This window comes from Epargyreus clarus, unplaced genomic scaffold (assembly GCF_041222505.1).
Source record: "Epargyreus clarus isolate Ecla_fem2 unplaced genomic scaffold, WU_Ecla_fem_2.2 ptg000005l, whole genome shotgun sequence".
In the NCBI taxonomy this organism is placed as follows: Eukaryota; Metazoa; Arthropoda; class Insecta; order Lepidoptera; family Hesperiidae; genus Epargyreus; species Epargyreus clarus.
In genome coordinates this window covers 3,729,130-3,752,964 of record NW_027332213.1, presented here as the reverse complement: position 1 = coordinate 3,752,964, position 23,835 = coordinate 3,729,130, and the positions used below count along the sequence as shown (strand labels likewise).

At 35.0% G+C, this 23,835-nt stretch overlaps 1 protein-coding gene across 2 annotated transcripts in view; it reads left to right on the top strand.

Moving 5' to 3' along the window:
• LOC140757957 (C3 and PZP-like alpha-2-macroglobulin domain-containing protein 8) overlaps nucleotides 1-23,835 on the top strand; it is a 237,607-nt gene that overhangs the window by 100,666 nt on the left and 113,106 nt on the right. For both annotated transcript variants that reach the window (XM_073093878.1, XM_073093877.1), the window contains one exon: nucleotides 23,360-23,541. In XM_073093878.1, the coding sequence (XP_072949979.1) occupies nucleotides 23,360-23,541 (182 nt within the window). The remainder of the gene's footprint in view (nucleotides 1-23,359; nucleotides 23,542-23,835) is intronic.

Below are 23,835 nucleotides of genomic sequence, written 5' to 3'. Positions count from 1 at the left end.
TAATAAGTTTATGTCGTTTGAGGGTTCATTTTATGTTAATGTATACAATAAAACGATTTTTCTCAATATGAATACAGCCATAATACAAAATTGTTATTGCTGTGAAAGTGTCAATATTCACAAAAAGTAACCTAAAAATGGGTAATCGTAACACTTTAAAATATCAGTTGGATTGATAATAATTTATTAATCACATAAAATTTTGTAACTATTTTTATAATATCTAGAGGTAATTACCAATTTCATTCTATTGCTCTACTAGTTCACAAATAAGCACAAAAATTACCAAATTTGCATTTATAATCAATACGAAAATTATGTTATAAATATTATTAGCTTGATAACTTAGAATCTGAACAATCTGACAATATTTTCGGACCAACTCAGTACTTCCCAAATGGACACTTGCCAAGTCTTGCCATAATCGATACGGACCGGGAGCAAGATTGCTTTCTTCAAGTGTTGGCTTATTCCCATAATGCGAATTGGTATGAGATATGTAGGTTACCTACATATAGCTATATATTATGAGGAAAAATCTACCAATATCGTAGGAGGAAGAGGTTTGGGCAAATACTTATTTGCAAGCCTTTAGCAAAAATATCTTATTTATCTATCTTTTAATATTAACACAATAAAAGACTTCGCAAGTAATTGACTATCGTTATAAATTGCAACTTTAGTATTGGTCTTTTGTATTTTTTTCTTAAATTCTTAAGTATAAGCAAAAATCGTGACGTTGTATTTCTTAGAATCTTGTTTCAACAATTAATATGGCTAGACATAGTAGAATAGCAGTAGCACAGCAGCAAGGAATAACGTCCGTCATCAATCTATCAATTTTTTACCTACTAGAGATCAATATTCACAGTTTCTAATTCGCAGAAATAGGCAAATTAACATTGGATAGATTGCTTATTAAGAACGGGCGTAAGTCAGAATGCTTGTGTGTCTCTCTTACTCTTCAGATCAAAACACAGAAGCGCTACACTGCTGTTAAGATTACATGTGCCAATGGTACCTCCGGAGTTGCACGAGAAACTCAAACCTAAAACCAATTTTTTATCTAAATAAAAAAACACATAATAAACGCTTCAAATCTTATTCCTACGTTATAAACACATTACTTGGCGTAATAAAAAATAAATTCGCACAAACAACACTCGAGTAATCTAATTAAATTACGGTGCCGCCATCTGGTGTGCGACGGAGACATAAATAATAATGAGACGATACTAAGAATGTATGAACACTCAGAAGGCGCCTTTTTCGCGTGTATCAAGAATTGTAACATTAATAAGGTCGTATCCCGAATGTCGGATGGAGACAGCGGAGGTAATGAATTTTTCATCGGCTTGAGTTATTAATCAGAGAATAAAACATCTTCAACCGAGTCTCCTAGTACGAGCCTTTGTGAATAAGTTGTCTTTTCTGCCTTTATATTTTCAGTGCAATTATAATTATATTGAAGAAGAGATTAGTCCATTTGTAGTGTAGTGATATTGTTATTATTATTATTAAAAAGGTAGTAGAATTGTTCACGATTATATGTAGGGTTACCACTACATTCACCTATATCTTTCAAAACGACAATTTTATTTTTAAGCACTACTTCGATAGGACCTGAAAGGTTTCGTATAGCAGAGACACTGGAGTATTTTGAAATAAAAACCCTACATACTAGCTAGGTACTTTTAGCACCGGCGATTCGCATTGCGTTAGCTTATCGACGAGGCTTTAAGTTCCCAGATTCAATGCACTTTGCAATTTTTGTTGATATCAGATATCCCACGGCAGCTTTAATTACTTACAATAAGGTGGACTACGTTATTCTTCATAATGTATACATATACTCGTATATGGTGACTCAGATAGCATTGAAGTTCTACCCGAGGTCCTCCTTACATTTGTAGCTACTTTGATAACTAAGTACAAATGTCTCTGTGTATAGAAACATGTTAAGAAAGCGAAAATAAATATAGCATTTACTAAAACAGCCATTCTGAGCAATATCTCACAGCCTACAGCAAATAAATTCAGAAACAGATCCAAAATGAAGGAACTAAGCACGTAGCGGCGGGCACGTACACGCCATCTGGCGGCCATGTTGACGATTTACCACAAAATATTATAGTTTCAAACTTATTTGCACTTGCGCTAGGCGGTAATATTAATAGAATCCAGACGAAATGTTCTAAATTTTGTTATTCAAATTTGAAGGTTTTTAAGATAGGGTTTTAGGATTAATGTTTCAATACCTACAATATTACCTTTGTAGGTATTGAAACATTAAGACTTAAGAGCTCAGTATAGATATAAATTAACTGTTACAGTAGAGATATAAATGCCCTTAATGGTATAGGTACAGCAGATGACATAGCAGTCTGCTTTGCAAATGGTTTTGGGTTCGATCCCGAGCATACAAACAACAAAGCGAATCTACATTCCATAGTAGGATTTCCTGTGTTTTCTGTGTGTGGTATTCTACACGAAATAAACAATTACATTAAAAAAAGGATAAATTAAAAATAGAAAAATATCGCTTGCATACCTGGCTTAGTAATACCATATATTTAATATGGTATTACGTATGAAACTGGTACGATAACCGTTGCATCACCCAAATCATGTCAGCAATATATCAATTTTCCATTACTAAAGCTACTAATATTTCAAACCACGTATCCACAAACCACACACAAAATCAATGAATTACTGACTGCGAAAATACTACCTAATATTTGAAACAGATAGTTACATTCATTTCATTCATTTCAGAAATGCATTGGTTCTAACATCCCATTCCGAATATCTCTACTGTGTAATCTGCAATCATCTAGATGGAATCGTCATAACAAAATCCAAATGTTCCATTCAATGCTACTGAGCAATCTCATGTGTGTATGTATGTGAATATTTTCTGTGTGTGCGGTCTCTAACGGACTTTATTAACGTGCTATCCGGTTTCCAATATCGTTGGTTGTAATTTGAAATTAATGGTTATTAGCTGACAAGCTAAATTTATATCAACTGTTTACTGCTTTAAACTATATTAAAGTTAATTAGGTATCATTGTATATGTTATAGCAGATTTTGTTGAATTATCTGTTTACGTAAATTATATGAATATAATGATCCAACTATCTCTTAGTCCTTGAAACTTAGTAGACGAATAAATATCCTAAGTGTCGATCATGTCCATCGTTTCGACTGATTCCTTTAATCCTCCTAAAAAATCCACGAGACAAGAGGTTTGCCGGAATTCTAGATAATACATGTAAATGTTAGTATAACAATTCTTTTAAATTGAGTTATTACCTATATAGATGTGTACCTATACATCTGTTCGTTTTCTTTGTTACTGAAGGTCGTGCCTGTTTTGATAAGCATGATCTGACGCTATACTAAGTTTGACTTGTTTGAAAGCAGCTATCAATGCTGTTAATGTCTAATGTAATCAAATGGTTTACAGATGCATTACTGCCTATAAAGATTGTAAAACGTTTCATATTAGCAAATTCGTCTTATGTCCTTTCAAACAAAACAAAGTAGATTAGCACCATTGTAGAATGCAATCATAATATAACAGTGGCCTTTGCATAATTTAATGATACGTCACAATATAAATTAATAACCATAACCCAGTAAATGTCGCAGATTAACATCATTAAGATAATTAGATCACATAACGAACATTGCATGATAGACTGGAGCAATCACATTAACCTATCCAAAGCTAGCACGAGTAACGGGATTAACCTAGAAACATACTGCAACATAACTGTGATTATCCTATGGCATTTCTATACCAATCACCATTTACCCGTTACTGTCCCATTGCTACGATCCGCTATCTAATAGATTCTTAGTTATTTTGCGGATAAGCGGATAGCGACATAAAACTATGAATTTGAAGGTGGAAGAAGCCTTCTCGATTCGACTGTGGCAACAACTTCGTCTTACCTATTTCTGTATTATAAGTACAGTGTTAAGCGCTGCTGTATTTTGCGTTGAAGAGTGTGGTAAGAGAGATCGATAGCTAGTATTCCTGTCCAATATGTGGTAGGTTCAGTCCAAGAACAGTGTCACACTTAATGACAAATGCATTGCAGTATGGATTGTTTTCACCGTATCACTTAACACTTTAGGGAAAACTCTGAGGTATATAGTTTCCTTTACTTGGATTCAAGTGTATCAATATTTATTATGAATTAAATAATGTGTACAATTAACAAATTGGAAAGCATTATAATAATATCTGCTTGAACATACTTTAACCTAGAATTGAAAAACATACACCATACAAACTTACACATACATGCATTTTTATAATCTTTAAACCTTAATTGTCACCTTTAATTATTTTATAAACCAGATGTCTAGGATATCTATAATGATAACTATATTTTGTAGTAACTATTGTTTCGTTTTTGTAATACAAGAATTCCTAAAGCATTACAACGGCATAAAAGTTCTAAAACATGTACTGAAAAACATGAACACTAAGATGGTTGAATAAAATTCCTTACAGCCTAAAGAGACCGTTATTTTCGTCTTAAATAGCTGCCTGTCTATAGATTTACAGAGTGACTGAAAACCGGCCTAAGGCTCATTACGTCTTAATGAATTATTCATGTGCCGACGCTCCCTCGCGAACCCACTGACCCGGAGCCTTTACATCGAGGGTCTCACTTGTCTAGAAGTTATATTTCACTTTTCTGTAGACCCAAACCATAGATGTATGTATGTAGATTGCATGGAAAGATATATAGGTACTCGAGATATTTCAAAGTAACGCTTCTTTTTAAATCCTATTATTTAATTATCTTAATTTTTTTTCTTGACTGCGCACACGATCTATGCAACTATATAAAAACTAGCTGACCCGGCTAGCGTTGTGTTGCCATATAAATAAAAAATGATAAGGGTGAACAACCCTTATCACTTAGGGGTATGAAAAATAGATAGTAGCCGATTCTCAGACCTACTGAATATGCATATAAAATTTGGTGAAAATCGGTAAAGCCGTTTCGGAGGAGTACGGTAACTAACATTGTGACACGAGAATTTTATATATAAGACTAGCTGACCGGGCAAATTTTGTACCGCCTCAAAATCTATTTATCAAATATATTTCATATAAAATATAGCCTATGTTACTCGTGGATAATGTAAGAGTAGCTTTCGAATGGTGAAAGATTTTTTTAAATCGGTCCAGTAGTTTTTGAGCCTATTCATTACAATCAAACAAACAAACAAAGTTTTCCTCTTTATGATATTAGTGAGTAACTGTTACATTAAAATGTTTCAGGGCTGTGGTATATTAGTCTTAAATCATTTAAATGCGCAAAGGTGGCTGTTTTTTCATTTGTGGCTCGTACTATCATAAAAAATATGCGATACTAATAAATATTCAAAATATTCTAGTAACAAGGACATAATGTTATAACCTAAATATAATTAGAGATTAACTTCCCGTAGCGCGATCCGAATCAATTTAACTTGTAAATACTTTGTCAGCAAGAACAGGGTCACAATTAATCATTTTCCGTTGTAACTTCAAGGCTCGACATGCCATCAAGGGGCTTAAAACGAATCGTTTTTGAAAGTCATCTATTTAATTGTAGCTACTTTGTGACGGAGGGGGCTTTTTGTTAGGAGTTTTTCTACGAAATTCTAGGAAGATTTTGGAGGTAGACTTTTTATCGTTTGTCATTACTGATCTTATACTTATATGTTTAGTGTTATACGATGTACTTTAGATGACATGAGTGGTAGAATGGCTCTCATATCGGTCTGATACGAAGGTCGTAGACGGTTCTGGGTTTCGTAAAATTTTATTTCTAGATTTGGTTTTGTGTAGGTGTAGTCCGCGCCAAACTGCTAGTCCGCTCTGAAGTTGTTGCGAGCTGGTGTAGTCATACAATTTACGATGGCGACGCGATTCATTTCTATATTTAGAGCGGACTAGCATGTTTTACGCGGACTATACTAGGTTTTATGTGTATCCAAGGACACATAATGTTATGTGATGAGAAATTTATATGAAGCTATTAGTGTATTAAAGATTCTTTAGTAATCGAGGTTTCATTACCTCGATTACTAAAGAATCATACATAATAAAAATGATATTAGGTATTATATTGTTTGAAAAAGTTATAACCAACCATTCTCAAATTAACACTAATTAAATTAGAAAACTATACCAATTAATCAGTTCATATAACTTCACAGCTTGGCGTGTGATCACGAACTTACAATGTGACTCTTCGAAACTCATTTATTTAATTGTAGCTCGCAGCTGAAGACAAAGAAATGGGACCTTTTTTGCTACAAATTCCTAAGAAAGTCGAATCGATAGTTCCTTTGAAGGCTGACCAGTAATATAATTTTGTGAAGTTATATGAAGTCCTGTGTGTAGTATAATATACATAATAGTGTTATAGTCACATGAGTCACATCACACTGATCAATGTGCATCATAATTGCTGGTTGTTAATAGTTTGCCTCCTCTTCCCCCTTTGAGGAGCAAAATGAGAACGGAATGCTTCAAACACAAATATAAACCTGCTTTGTTAAAAAGATAACCTGCTGGTGAAAATTTGAAACCTGTCTCCATGCAATATCCACCAATAAAGGAGTTATTTAATGCTAATTAAGCACATTAATTAACCTTCAAATACGTACATACACACTCACACACACACACACACACATACACGCTTGGATTTTAAAACCCAGGAGATGCCCCACGGCTGGCGATCCTCTTATCCCACCTAACACCTCAGGGATTATAGGAGCGGCTGAAAAACAGCGCTACTCGAATCTCTGATTCTGCGACAGCAATCCTGAGCCGAATTCCTTTTGTCATATTAATATTACTGTAAAATGTACATTTATTCTTTGTGTAAACTGTGTTATTATGGCAATAAACGTTTATTATTATTTAAAGAATAAAGATGTATTATTGTAAATTTTGAAGATTATGGAAGAATGTATTGTATTTTTGAAATATCTTCTAAGCGTTTTAACAATAGTGTTAGCTCAATAATTAGAATTTCAGATTCTGTCGGCCCTTTTTAGTTGAATTCTTATATGATATGAATGATATGTAATTGAAATATTGAACGAGCATGCGATATTACTGGTATTTGACACCTGAGATTATCAAAAGTACGTTGCTACGTTGTACCTTTAAGATAAGTACATCCTTTAATTGTACATTAATTTCTTATCAGACTCCTTAAAAGTGGTAGAGCCCTTTTCGATCCGACTCCGGCGGCACAACCGCCACACCTACGTCTGCCTAATAATAGCAGTGTTAAGCGCTGCTTTATTCTGGTTTTAAGGGTGTGGTAAGGGAGACATACTTTTCAGAGGCTTTACAGCTTAGTTCTCAGGGGTAGCGGCGCATCTGTGGCAAACTTCAGGTAGAAATATCTAATCCTATCCGGTGTTGATTACAGATGTCCATGGGCGGCAGTAGCCACTTGCCATCAGATGGACTGCATGCTCGTTCTGTTACTCCTATATTATAAAAAGACGACAGCTTGTTACATACAATGTTATAAGGCAAAAAATGGGTATAATAGTCAACTCAAATGTCGAAAGGTCCTGTCGTCTCTAGTTATTCATATTTTATCATCACGAAACGGCAGTGGTATTAATTAATCATTTTACGTTGTAATTTTATTTCTCAAAATAACATCAAGGGGCTTAAGGTGAGAATCGTTGTCGGAATTCATCTATATAATAGCTGCTATTTGAAAATTTTCAATTGCTGCTGAATAATTTTGAGGCATCCTTTATAAGGATATTTTGGCCTAAGTAGCCACAGTAATTTTTACAAGTCTTTTATTAATTATCCTTACAACATTGAGTATTAATATAATTATTCAGTGCTACGATCGCCATGATCAAACTTTTTTGAATAATTAATTTCACAATAAAATATTTTACAATTGGCTATTATCAGATAACGATCTGATAATTTTTTTTTGTTTACTAACGAGTAAACAAAAAAAATTTAAGTACTGTGTCTTTGCGTCGCTATTCGTTTAATTACACGGGAAAGAATAAAAAAATCATAAATAGCAAGACGCTTTTAGGCACTATTATAGTATTTCTAAAAAGTAATTCTATTTTTAACCGACTTCAAAAAGGAGGAGGTTATCAATTCGGCCGGTATCTTTTTTTTTTTATTAACACACTAAGATTAATTTGAAACTTTTAACAAAAATAATTGTCTATCTTTCAATTCACATTTCTTTTCCTAATTGATTTTGTGAAAAGAAAACAGTACGTACCTACTGCTAGGTTTATTTTCAACTACCTTTCAGGTTTTCGCTGTTGGTTTTAGCTATCTTTCGGTTTTTCAGTTTTGCAGTATACGCAGATTGTGCTGATAGATGGACGAATTCACAACTGTTCTAAACTAACACAATTTCGGTTTCAGCAAACCCAAAATAAAATGAAAAAAATCCCGCTATTCAATCAACGCCAATTAACGAAAGACCAAAAAAGTGTGTACCTGTGTAGGCCAAAAACCACTCACGCAACTAACTCTGAAAGTAAATAATGTAGGAGCTGCAGTGAATTTACATATAAATAAAATATGCAGACAGCTTTTTTAAAAAATAAATTGATTTAACATCTGTTGTTATATCTCGAGTGTGTGAGTTATATCTCGTATTTCATACTTTAAAAAACTTAAAAAAAGGATTTTCTGTATTCGACCGCTATGTAGGTATGTATGTCTGAATGTATGTATGTATGAATGTATGTGTGTATGCATGTTTGTATGCCAGCGATTACCTCAAAAACTACTTTGAAAGATTGAAGACACGTATGGTATTTACAATGTAATTGTCAAAATAACATATGTTTATGTTATCAGTTTCATTTTCGACAAATAAACTTAAATTTCTTCAAATGATATTGAGTCACCCATATCAATTAATCAACGAATTTTATTATCGATTGTATAGACTCATTTGCTTCTTCTACGTTACAATATTAGTATTACCTTCATTAAGGTCTTCATAACTAACTTGTCAATTAAGCGGTCTATTTAAGGAATTTATAAATGAACTGTCATCGCCGTCACAATCAGGACAGTGAGAAGGATCCGGCCTTTAGGAGACATCCGGTAAATCTTTAACAAGCTCCCGGCAAAAGAAATGCTGAGAGACGTGTTCTGTTAAGGTTAACAGGAAATTATTGTGCACAAAAGATTTTTTGGGTATAACGTAAAAAGTAGTGGAAGCCTAGTTACTTACTTACTGCGTTGGCGCAACGACCCAAAGTGAGTCTCAGCCTCCGATACGAAGAGACACCATTTCGGCCTGTCCTGCGCCATCTCCAGCCAGTTATCTACCCGGAGCTCACGTAGGTCCTTCATCACTTCATCTTTCCAGCGATATCTGGGACGGCCGACTGGGCGTCTACCACTCGGCCGTCCCAGGTATGCGCGCTTTACCGCCCGATCTTCCTCCATTCTCTCAAGATGCCCGAGCCAGCGGAGTCTGTGAGCCTTTACTTTGCCGATGATGTTTGGCTCGTCTATGAGGTCTTCAATTTCTTGATTTGTTCTTTGCCTCCACATTCCTTCTGCCGTTTGTACCGGTCCCAAGATCTTACGCAACACCTTCCTTTCCGTAACTAACAGTTTCTGTTCTTCTTTTTGAGTTAGTGTCCAGGCCTCACAGCCATACATTAAGATAGGTCTAATGACAGTTTTGTAGATACGTATCTTAGTCCGCTTGCTGAGAACCTTGGACACCAATACTTTGTGTAGTGCTGCACTACAACGAAGAGTATTTTGTACGCGAATGTCTATTTCGTCTTCCCTCCTGTTAGTATCCGTTATTGTACAACCCAAATATTTAAACTTCCCTACTCCTTCATAGGTGATGTCTGCAACCTTTAGCTTGTCCCGGGTAACTCTGAGGTCTTTATAACGGCGCATGTGAACATACTCGGATTTACTATGGTTTATCCTAAGACCCATTTTTCTTGCTTCCGTTTCCAAGGTTAGCGCTGCATTCATCACCTCTTCTTTTCTTTCGCCTAGCAAAGCAAGATCATCGGCGTAAGCTATCACCTTGTGGTATCCGTTCATTCGCACTCCGCCGTCAAGTTCTAACACTTTCCTTATGACGTGTTCGAGCGCTAAATTGAACAGCACAGGTGACAGTGCATCCCCTTGCTTTAGCCCGGTAACAATCTCAAACTCCTCTGTTAGTTCTCCACCAACTCTAACTACAGCTTTACTATTTTTCGTTGCAGCTTCAATCATATTAATTAACTTGATTGGTATGTTAAAGTTTCTTAATATATTATACAAGGAATTACGGTCTATACTATCGTAAGCTCTAGAGAAGTCAACAAATAATGAATGGACGCTTTGGGCATACTCCCACTTCTTTTCCATCAGTTGTTTTAGTAAAAATATTTGATCAACTGTGCTACGGTTACGTCGAAATCCACATTGGTAATCGCCTACTATATTTTCAGCGTATGGATATAATCTTTTGAGCAACACGTAGGACAAGATCTTGTATGCGGTAGGCAGTAAAGCGATTCCTCGATAATTGCTGCATTTTTTTCTTGGCCCTTTTTTATGTATGGGACATATTATACCCAAATTCCACATTGTCGGTATTTGTTCCCTGCTCCAAATACTCACTAATAGTTGATAAAGCTTATGCTGTATGATATCTCCCCCATATTTCCAAAGTTCCCCGGGTAGCTTATCGATTCCATGTGATTTATGGTTTTTAAGTTTCATGATGGCTTCTCGAACTTCTTCGTATGTAAGCGGCGGTACATCTTCTAAATTCTCGCGCGAGTCAGACTGTATGTTACTTGCTGATAGTGTGCAATTTAATAACGTTTCAAAATAGGTTCGCCACATATCTTTAATTTTTACGGAGTCAGTAATGAGATTACCATCATCATCTTCTAATAGTTGGAGGGTGGGTTGAAATCCTTTTTTGACACTCCTAATTTCTTGGTAGAATTTTCGGCTTTCTTCTGTTTTAAATAACTTTTCCATTCTATCAACTATGTTCTCCATATGTCTTCTTTTAGCTGCTCTAATTGCTTTCCGAGTTTGAGTGCGGTGGTCTTCATATTTGTCTTTCCACTGACCATCTTGTTCAGCTTGTAATTTCAATTGCCTTCTCTTCTCTATCATGCTCACACAATCTTCAGTTACCCAGTTTCTTTTTTTCCTACGCCTTTTCTTCCCTAGTATTTTTAATCCTGTATCATAGACTATTTCTTTTATATTATTCCAAGCTTCATCTACATTACTTTCTAATTCTAAACCTTCAAATCTATTTTTTAATTCTAATTGAAACTCTTGTTGCGACTGTTTATTAACTATTTTTTCTATATCAATACTATCTTCACGTGTTGTGGAAGCCCTTTTAATGATTTTAATCTTAGTTCTTACCTTGATACCAATCAAGTAATGGTCAGTATCACAGTCGGCTCCTCTATAGGTTCTAACATCTTCAATTATACTTTTATGTCTATTGTCTATAAGAACGTGATCAATTTGATTAATAGTGGTCCCATCCGGTGACTTCCATGTCCCTTTGTGTATGTTTTTATGAGGAAACATTGTACTGCAAATGACCATAGATTTTGATGAGGCGCAGCTTATAAGTCTTACTCCATTATCATTGGATTTTTCATGTTTGCTGTGCATACCTATGGTGGGCGCAAATATTTCCTCTTGTCCTACCTTAGCGTTTAGATCACCTAGCAGGATTTTAGCATCATACGCGGGTATGTTATCATAAATGTTATCAAGTTGATCGTAAAAACTGTCTTTTGTCTCTTCATCATCATGCTCAGTTGGTGCATATACATTTACTAATGTAATATTATAGAACCTACATCTAATGCGAAGTATACAAATCCTATCTGATACTGGACTAAACATACATATACTAGGTAATACTTTCTTATCAACTATGAAGCCTGTCCCGTTGCTGTGCTTGCCGTTATCTGACCCACTATAAAATAGCGTTCCGCCACCATCAAGCTGACATTCACCATTTCCTGGCCATCTTACTTCCTGAAGAGCGGCTACTCCTATTTTATACCGGCTGAGCTCTCTGACAACCTGGTAAATGGCACCGGGCCTATATAGACTTCTGACATTCCATGAGGCTAATCGTAAATCCATTAATGCTCGCCAAGTGTCGTTAGTATTAAGATCGGATCGTTTCTCTCTACGTATCGGTTTCGTAACAGGATATTTTTTACGTGGGCGGGTTGTTAACCCGCCGCACAACCCCCGAAATGCTGGAGGACCACATCCTACTTTGGTCAGCGAGTCCCTCGGACTTAGCCAGTAGATAGCTAGGCTGTACTACCGACCTTTCCCCCATCCGCCACCCGGGGGACGCTCCCCTACGCCGTGAGGCCCAGCGCGAGGGGGTAATTCTATAGATGGAAGCCTAGTGGTTATAAATATTTCGCCCTCTAAATCGAGGGGTCTGAGGTTCGTATCCCAGGCAGGGATTTGTATTAGTACCTTAAACGGCGAAGGAAAACATAGTGAACCCTGCACGTGTGAGAAATAATATTACTTAAAATCTTTTTTTAAAAATGAAATTAAAAATTGCTTAGTATATTTAAAAAATGTATTCGTTTCAATTTAATAAGACTATATCACAAATATTGAATGTTTTTTTTAGTCAATCTATAGAATTACCTGATAGTATACATTGACTAGGTTCATGTCAACTGTAGCTCAAAGCTCATTTGAAGCTTCATAAACATTTCAAAGGGAATCCATTTCAGTCAAAGTTTAATTGAAATCCATTCCGTCTTAGCGCAAATAGGGTATCATTATGTAAGTAGGCATAACCTGTTTTAATAATGGATACTATTAAAAACCGCAGTTTCTATATTTTACACTTATATACTACTCTATTATACTGAAGGTGGTAGAACTCTTTGTGGTTCGACTCCGGCGGCACCACCGCTACACCTATTTCTACCTAATAACAGCAATGTTAGGCGTTGCTGTGTTCCGGTTTGAAGGATGTGGTAAGGGACTTTTCCGAGGCGTTCCCGCTTGGTCCTCAGGGGTAGCGGCGCATCTGTGGCCGACCTCAGGTAGGAATATCTAATCCTATCTGGGGTTGATTACAGATGTCCATGGGCGGCAGTAGCCACTTACCATCAGGTGGACTATGCTCGTCTGCTACTACTAAATTATAAAAAAAAATACAAAACGTTAAAATGTTACTAAAATAGATTATCTACACTCTCTATGGAAACAAGTTTTAGAAGAAATAATATTACGTACAAAATAATTTAACTTTCCGTAAGTGATTCTAATATCGCTCATTATAATATAATTACTGGAAATTTACTCAAAGTTGAAAATAAGAGGAAATTGGATCTTTGTTTACTTTATCTTTATTGATACAGTACATTTTTTCCTTCAGAATAACTTTTATTAGCTTGACGGGGAAAATTATTATGTAAGATATTTATTGAATTTCCTGGGAAAAGCAATGATAGCTTTGGTATAAACTGCCTTCTAGGTTAAGCGGTCCAGAGTTGAAATACCATATAAGTTTCTCAATTTTCTAGGTTACTTATTTAGAAAATGGCGTTATTATATAAATAAATCTCAAAAATACCATTGGGCAGCATTGGCAGCTCTGCCATAAAATCCTCTTACTATGAGAGGGGTCCCGTACCCCGCTGAGGGACATAATGGGTTGACGACGACGTAGTTATCTCTACACAACCTTCTGCCTTTTGCTTATGTTCTTACTTAATGCATAACCCAACCCAAAAGTTTAAACGAACGAATGCACGAACGCTAGTGCATGATACGTATAAATATATCATCACTTACGCCTTCACGACTTTGTAACAAAGTTAAGACGTCGTTAGCAGAATGACTCCCCCGAATAAAATTAGTCCTCCTACCATTGTTTGCGAGTTTTACAACGCCCCGTGGCCTTTTGAAAAATGATCATCGCACAAATTCCCATCTATGTTGAATAATGTAAGAATAGGGTAGGTAGGGGTTAATGAATCCATTTAGGGTAGGAAAGAGACGCGGATCGACAAAGTTTGGCAATTTGTCCAAATACGTGTAGGGGTAATGATGCCGGTTACTTTGGATGACACGAAGTTCGTTTGTAAGATATATAGGGGTACTTATATTAATAAAGGTATCATTTAAGTAAATGTGCCCTGCATTTTGATCTTTATATTTTTTGGCAGAACTCTTACGAAGTTGTATATTATTTAAGAAACTTATAATTGGCATATGTTATACGTAATAAAACTTTATAAATAAATTTTGAGTTATTATAAAAACTACCTACCGACACCCATTTATGTAAGTTTTATTCTAATTAAGATTTCCGATATTTCAATAATTCTTTTCAGAATACTTGAGTAGCTTCCTACTGAGCCTTTTATCACGTATCCATTAAAGCAGCCAAATGGGTCTTACGTTAGGTATCCGTAAAAGGGTTTATCTATAAATAAACGTAGGCCTTTAAGTAAATTATATTAAAAATGTATTTATGTACGAACCCGCGCAGAACGCATTTTTTTATTGTAAGATATTTGTACAATCTTTATTACGTAACACAAATTCTCATAAAGATCAATAACGGTCTTTATTGTAAAATAATTACTTTGATTGGTCTTTATTACTGTTATGATAGTCATAAAGACAAGAAAGTATGCTGCTGGACAGGGGTCTCTTCTCAGAGTTAAGACTTTCGACCATAGTCCACGACGCGGATCTAGGGCATATTAGCAGACTTCACACACCTTTAAGATTTTCGTAAGGGTTACTCAGTCTTGTAGGTTTCTTCGCGACGCTATCTCTCACATACTGAGAAAATTCAGAAGCGCATGCCTGAACCCCAGCCTCCCAGTTTAAGAGGGTGAATTTTAAACCAATAACCGACCTGTCGATCGAGATCGAACGCCGGTGGCGATAAGTTCAATCGACCGTTGCAAGGTAAAGAAAAAAAGAAACAAAAAATGTTTGAACTCCACAACGTGTTTTTTTCGCCGATCGAAACTTCTTCAGCAAAATAAATTTGCAATTAGTAAAGCGTACAAAGTCTATTTAGTAGATAGATCTAGAGCACAATAAAGTTGGCTGCCTCTGCAATAGACTATCGCTGCTTTGATCTTCGTACTACGACTTCTAATTTGTAAATACAAGTAAGAAGCGTTTAAGTGGAACACATAGATATTTCAAGCCGCGGATTTAGTCTGTCTGGTTGAACGGAAGCTTTCGTACAATAAGCCTTCCCCGGGGCTTAGTCCCGCCATACAGTTTATTGCTTATTTCCTGAAGCCATCCGAAATAAAACGGTGACATTCAAACGGTATTACTGTAATACGGGTTCATATAAGATTTTTACCCATAAATATAATGATAAGCCAATTTTTTAGCCTAAAGTGCTTAAATTAGTTGTGAAGAAGAACATGGTGAGACAAGCCGTAAACGTGAAAGTTATATAAATAATCTAAAAGTGTATGAAATCTATCAATTGGCACTTGGCTGAAACTCGTCTCATTCTGAAATGAATTCTGCCGGCCGCCAGTGAAACGGAATTGTCGTGATGATGTTGATAGGGCTGTCAGTATCTGTATTTCCAGAGATGACAAAACGATAAGTTTTTGAAATAATTTTAATAATAGTAAGTATACTAAATGTAAGTAAAAATAACAAATAGACATCCCTTAAAATCAAGTTTAATACGACCAAAGAAACTACACCGATTGATAGTGATGGTCATTACGTAGTTGCCTACTAGGTATTGACTCAAACTTTTGTTATTTAAATGGGCAAATATATTTCAGCACAGTTTCTAATATGTTTAATTTTAACTGAAAATAATAATTCATTATTCCAAAACTTGTAAGTCCTAAATACGACCCAAAGAAAGAGAACGCTATTACAAGTGCTGGATTAAGTCTGTCGGCTTGATCGGAAGCTTCCGTGCAAGCAATCTTCCCGCGGGGGCTTACTATCCTGCTGGAGTTTATTGTTTATTTGCTGAAAACTCGGAAACGTCGGAAGTAAGCTGTATAGGAGCTTAACATGTTTGAAAAATGCATTTGAATGCACAAATATTTCGAAATGAAATATATATTGTTAATGGCATGTTCTTTATAAAAGAGGTATGCTCATTGCTCACGTTTAAGGTTCCATTTATGTCTAAAGATTAAAGTCTAAAGAACTTGTTAGAAATAGATAGTGGCAGGCAAGATCATATTTTTTACTTATTGTGACAGGCTTAGCCCATGTATTACAGTACTTGTTAATAAGTTATAGATGTCAAACATTTACAGAAACCATAATTAATCAATACGCACTAGCTTCCTGTGATAGACTATGGCTAAAACCCATTTTATTCTGAAAACCGACCTGTTAGCAGTGGAATAATAGGTTAATGATGATGATGGCATAAATAATCTCTTAACTTTTTGTTGAGATATTATTATCTTATATATAAAATTCTCGTGTCACAGTGTTAATTACCGTCCTAAGTCCTCCGAAACGGCTTTAATTATTTTCATCAACTTTTATATGCTCATTCAGTAGGTCTGAGAATCGGCTACTATCTATTTTTCATACCCCTAAGTGATAAGGGTTGGTCACCCGTAACATTTTTTTTATTTATATGGCAACACAACATTTGCCGGGTCAGTTAGTATTATATGTTTTACAAGTTTTATTATTACTCCTGTTACAAAAAAAAATACGTAAACGTTTCATGTTACAGTTATATCAACTTGTGGATTAAGGATGTCAGTTTGATCGTAAGCTTCTGTTCCGGCATCTTTCCCTCGAGGCTTATTTTCGCCTTATAATTTATTGTGTATTTGTTCAAATTCTTTGAAATAAAAAGACGATGTTCAAAGCACTGCTATTTAGGCTTACATTCATGTATGTATGCCAGATAATTGTTATGCATATCATCAAAAATAATGTTATCTTAAAATCAATATAAAATATATTTACATACGAGATGTAAGAGTATATTGAAAATAACAATAGATTCACTCATGGCCTACACTAGAATTAACTATGTCAAGTGCCATAAATATCCATAAAGACGATTACACTCAGATCACAGAAATCTAAATTGAACATTAAGATTATCCTACCGAGGATTGAACCTGGAATCCTTTGCCTACCCAGTGTAGTATCGCTTTTTCGGAGATCATCAAAAATAATATCAAAGTATAAAAGACAAAAATATTAAACAATTCAAACCCACATTACCACGAATTGATCCAATAATATATAACAGGTTTACTATAATGACAAACATTTATCTTCTACATTTCGGTTTAGATAACTTAAAAGTGGACAGAAGGAAATGAAACTTTTCAATGCAGTACCTGTTTTTCTTGAAAAAGATAAATGGACGGAAACTCAGACCTGATTCACTTTGTTAAGCACATCTTCGGTGCAGTTGAACGACGCTTATTTGAAACCTCTGTCGTTAGACTTGAGCTGAAGGAAAAGCAATTGCACGTTGAACATTTTTTCGAAATTCTCTGGAAGCGGTATTTTACTTGTGTTACATATTTTCTTTCTTGCCATTTTCTAAAAGACGCTTTTACAAAATTTACACGTGACTACCGAGACAAAAGTATTTGCTATATACGATTAAAATACAGAAACCATAACACTACGAAATAGCAGAATAAATGTTACTACTTTTGCAACTAGTAACATAAAAATACGATGTTAAAATATTAATTATATTTTTTTTTAATTGTACAAAAATATTAATTACAAAAAAAAACAAAGAACCCAATTGCATACAAACGTTACTCACTATCAACGAAAAATCTAACGAAGGTTCTTTAGTCTCATGATAACTTAACCGAAATTGTTTTTTTTTATTTCTTGAAATATGCGCTCCCGCATCCTTTTAGTGGTTAAATTTATAACGATGTTTCCAAGAACAAAATCAAGCATTTTTGTAAGATCAAGACCACAGCAGTTCACTTAATTCACTCGGTCATAAAAATAACAATAAACCATACAAAGCATATGGGTTTCTCTAAAATAAACTCCTGATTACCATTACTGAAATAACAGGCATCTAAGCTCCAGTGGTTGAAGTTATAACGAGTTGTTTCCACAAGTTGTTCGTATACTTCACCTTTTATTTTATTTCCAGCTCATAGTTGGAAGTTAGCGACAAAGCCTTTTAAAGACAAACAACGATGCCTGTATTAGAACTCGTTGACATTCAAACAGGGCTTTGATAAACTTCTATTAATGTTTAATGAAGAGGCCTGATATTTTTGAAGTCATGCTTATTCGGGGCGTTTGGGAAAATGAAGATTTTTTTTTACAAAATCCTTACCAGATTACTAGTAGATAAAGGTTATATATAAACAAAAAATTTGATTGACTGAAAGTCAAACTCGCACATGTTCTGATTTATTTTTAGTATTTGTTATCATAGCAGCCATAGAAATAAATGCCTACTCAAAATTTGAACCAGCTACCTTTTATTTTTTAATTGATAAAGCAAAAAATGGCGTAAAGTAGCGGTAAAAAATCAAGTTTCTATCAATTATGGTTCTTGGGATAGAACCCTGTGATAGACGGACAGATAATGGAGGCTTAGTAACAGCGTTTCGTTTTTATCCTTTGGGTACGGAACCCAAAACGAAAAACAAACCAATTTGCACTTTTAGCATAAACTTCATGATTAGTATAGAAATAACAGCGCAACCCTAGAGACTGAAGTTATAATGAGCTATTTCCACAAGTTGTCGTGTAGTTTACGTGTTTTATTATTTTTTGAAACTAAAAACGTCAGCACTACAAAACGTCATACAAGTCAGGAAACCGCAGTCATCCTTGTTATAACACACTTCTACTCGCAACCAGATACCCAAACCAATATAGTCTTCAAAATAACACAATAGCATTTTAAACAAAAACAGAAAACAAATCATAGCTGGTCTTTTAGCATAAACTTCATGATTAGTATAGAAATAACAGCGCATCTAAACCCTAGAGGCTTAAGTTATAACGAGCTATTTCCACAAGTTGTCGTGTAGTTTACGTGTTTTATTTGCTCATAGTGAAGTCAGCGACAAAGCTTTTAAAAGACAAACAAGCTCGCGTTAATAAAACTCGGTGATATTTGAAGTGCTTTGATAAAAGTATTCTTTATTTTAGACCAGTCATTTTCAGAGAATTTATGTTTAGTTTATAATATTGAAATTGCAAACGAGCGTAAGGTTTACGGGTTGATAAATGGTCAATGCCTCCCATGGACATCTTATCAAACCTAGATAGGATTAGTTCTCCGTAAGGATGAAACAGATTAATTGCTACTCCTGTCGATTAATGTTCGTATTAATATCTCAATCTATCCAATGTTTTGCCTATCAATGGTCGAAATTTGACAATGTCTGCCTCCTAGATATTAACAATTTTTGGTATTTTTTGGTAAAAAATGGATATATTGATTACCATAAATAAGAGAAATTTAAGTGTCTCGTACTCTTTTTTTACCACACCATTTAAACCCGATCACAACAGAGCTTAAAACTGTTGTTATAAGCAGAAATAAGTGACAGTCGTAACTCTGGAGCCAAACCACAAAGTGTCAAATCTTCAAATTGTAATTATTAATTTTCATATTGGATTTATAGTTTTACTTTGAATTTATCTAGCATCCACATTTAAGAACAATTTACAAGTTCACGAACAATATTAATTACGAAATACGTGTTCAAATAGAACCGTATATTGAAGTTATAACCTTATTACTACATGTTCTTGGTACACATTGGCTCCAGGTCTATTCGTTGGTTAGTTCCACAAAAGCTTTCAAAAGACAAATGAACAAGAACAATGAACTAGTTATATTGAGATTGAAACTTTCTATATTTCATCTTAATAATTACATAGATAAGCAGGTTACTATTGTCATTTTAATAACATCACACAGACGTAGGTTACTTTCATCAGTATTTTAATAACAACTCAGGTGAAAACTCAGGCAAGTAAGTTTCCTGGCGATATTATTCTTCTTGGTAAAAGTAGTATAATTTTAATGTGTTACTTATGGAATAAAATATATTTAAATATTATAAAAAACAAAAACTCAACAGCTTACAATATAATCTATGTTACTCCCATAATTAGACGAATCTAATGACACCTATGTTAAATTCCGTCAAGTCGTTTGGGCTGCAAAGCGTGGCAAAGAATAAGACATACCTAAATACGTACATAATCAAATCAAAGAACTGGCAATTAAATCAATAAAACCACACAGGTGCCAATAAATTATCGTTAGACGTACAAAATCTTTGCCCATCCAAGTGACTTCAACAACTTAAGTGGCATTCTTGAAAGCAATAACGCTACCCATTAATTCGGTATTTCGAAATAAAAAGAGGTTGTCTTAAAAGGCCAAATCCCCAGGGGATATATGTCCGACATACGGGCTGCAACCCTCATCAACTTGAGACTGTAAATCCGGTCGTTTGTAAAAATTTTAGCCGGATAACAGATGGGTATGTTTACTGGAATTGTTTTATTTCTTTTTAAGTAGTGTGTGATCGTTGAAAATTTATCACACATTAATTTTCCTCCATACAATGTGTCATACGTACATTTTCTTTGATAAAATGTGTCACATATACAGTTTTGTCATATCGTCGCCATTGGTCGAGCGGGTTTCTGACAAAGGAAGGTAACACACGAGCGACAGTTCTTGTCAACGAATATTGACGCTGTGAAGCTGACGTTGCTCATGATTGCTGCCGACAGTCCGCGGTCATTGGCGAGGGTCATCAACTCTTGCTGCTTGTCGTCACCGACCGTGGTCAATCATTGGACGCTGACGACTTACGACGATAGTCGACTCGACGCCATGAACCCTCTAGAGTATATTAGATTCCTTATTCGTTAAAATTAGATTACTGTAACGTTAAAAATTGACTTTCTCCCAATTGTCGTAATACACCAAAGCAATTTGTATTAATGTCTTGATAAAAAATATTGTAATTGTAACTTTACTCATTTCATTTTTTATAAATATCATTCAATAAAAAAAATACATGGGCACAATTACACTTCCTATTAAGTAAATATGTCGAAGTCTCCGGAGAACACTAAGATGCAAACTAAGAAGACCCAATCGCCTACAAAATCCTTTTTACCTATACCAAGCAAATCAAATACTTACTTAGGTACTCTAGAGAATAATGGAAGCATCCTTAGAAAAAAAATGAAATGTAAACTTCATGAGAAATATGACTGCATAACAAAGCTAAACTCTAGATTTCCAAAGGATTCCCCAGAGCCTTTTGAAGTTATAACAAGCTATTTCCGTAAGTTGTCGCCGCTGTTCAGCGCTGCTTCCTTTATTTGCAACTCATACGAGTGAACATTTCTAAGTTTCTGGTTCTCAGTATTAAAAGTTATTTTATATTTCTGTACTGTCCAATAATATCAGTTTTAAGATCTTTGTCTTTCGTTTTGATTTATTCTGATTCGTTTTGATAAAACGTATTATATCCAGCACGAAACTCTTATGAGGCGTTCCAGTTTAGTCTTCAGGGGTAGCGGCGCATCTGTGAACGAACTCAGATAGGAATATCTAATCCTATCTGGGTTTATTACAGATGTCCATGGGCGGCAGTAGCCCCTTACCATCAGATGGACTGCATGCTCGTCTGCGACGCCTATATTATATAGAAACGAAGTAAAAAGGAAAACACTTACCTACCTCAATAAAGTTCATATTTAAAGTGATGAAATGAAATGTATTATTAATAGACACTCTTTTTGGGATTTAAAGAGCCATTTCTTGGCAATTCCTTTACACAATAAAATAAAAGACATTCATACGATCATCTAAGCAAAAAAGTGTCAAATCAAATCAATGAAATATAAAAAGAAAGATTTTAGCTAACAACAACTACGACACTATACGTAAATAAAGAACCAGTATAAATACTTTTGCCCTAGAAACTAAGCGTTTTCTCCAACCAATTCACTGGTTTTACGCTCAGCAGTGGCTTCGCGAGAATCGTTTCGGAATTGCCTTGGGGGCGATATTCCGTTAGAATCCCGCTGCGCCGCAATGATTCCTTGGTGTTAGTAGTGCTTTAATATCGAGTATAGATCAGTACTTTGTTTTATAAAGCAGTGGTAAACGTGGCTGAGTTCTGGTTTGAAGTAAGTGATAATGAAGTGACACTTGGTATACATATAACATTTCAACTGAATTCTCAAGAGTTGCAACTTTCACTTCTTTAACTTCGGATTTCTAATCCCATTGAAGGTTGATTACAGATATTTAGATGTTACCAAAATTTGCTTATAATATAAACTGCGTGCTTTTTGCTACTTTCATTTCATTAAAAAATATATTGAAAAACTTTAACACATGCGAATGGATTAAAAAATAAAGGAGACCAATGATACACCATAATAATGAAATTGCAACGATAGATAAAAAGATTTTATTTCCCCAAAACAGAAAAAAAATAATTACGAAGAACGGTCTTGCTATGAAGTAAAAAGTTAGCTTAAATAAAACTCTTACCAAATTCACCCAGATAAAACTAAACTAGGCCACACTGCATAAACGGGAGGAAATTTTAATAAAGTTCTCACGTTTTACCCAACACTTTAAACTGGCCAAATAGTATCAGGGAGTGCAAACAAACGACGGCATACAACATTCTCAGATTGTGTTCAAACACGGAGGCGCACGAATGTTCACGTCAAACAAAATTCAGTATTCCGTTCACACGGAGGGAAATACAATAATTCGAACGTGTCCACACGATTTGTCGCACTGCAGTCGTCTTAGTTCCACTGGATTTTTCAATATTCCAACTCGTAGTCGAGTTTCGTTAGTCGTTTATTTCTCGTTGGTCACTTCCTTCTCTGACTTGGCATTGAAGAATGTCCCCTCTGTAGTCGTAACTTACTTTATTAATCCCATCTGCCCGGTTTTATTCCTTATTTTCTTATTTTAACTGTTCAATCCTTTTTCATTGGACATGATAAAATGAATAAAACATTTTTATATGAAAGTTTTTTAATACGAACGGGAATATTTCACCTTTAATACCGTAACAATAATAAATGAAATAACCGAGGTGGGAAGTGACTTACGACCTACAGTTATTAGTTTCCATGGCGCAAAGAAAAGAGAAGGTAAATGGAATAGTAAATTGGAAGCAGTAAGAACAGTAGTTGGATATAAATTTAAGACTCGAACCTTCTGTGGGAGCTAATCGAGCGTGGTAACGGAACTAAATGGCAATTTTTCTTCCACAGCGGGTTCTCAGTAGTGGCGCCTGAGGTAGCCGTGCCGGGGAAGACTACAGCTATCCTTGTTACTCTTCATGGGAGGGCTGGAGACGAAACACTCGATCCTCTCAACGTCACTGTGAGATTGGAGACTCAAGACGCGGACAATGATGTGAAGCTATTGACGACGGCAAGCCAGATGATAACAGGTAATAACATAAATAATATCACTCACGTATGTACGAGTATAATTAAGTACTGCAATAATGTTCTTAAAGATTTTACTTTTAAATCAGAGAAAGATACTTCACGACTTTCTTGTGTACGATACATAGTGTGAGAATTTCACTCTTTAAGCAAGTGTTTACATAGTAATTATAGTTCTTTGAGTATTTAAGATATTTATTAATTACTAATAGGCTTTATTTGTTAAAAATATGGAGCAAGCCTTTTTTATTTTCTAAAAATACAGTATCATGATTTGATATTTTGTTTCGTAGACA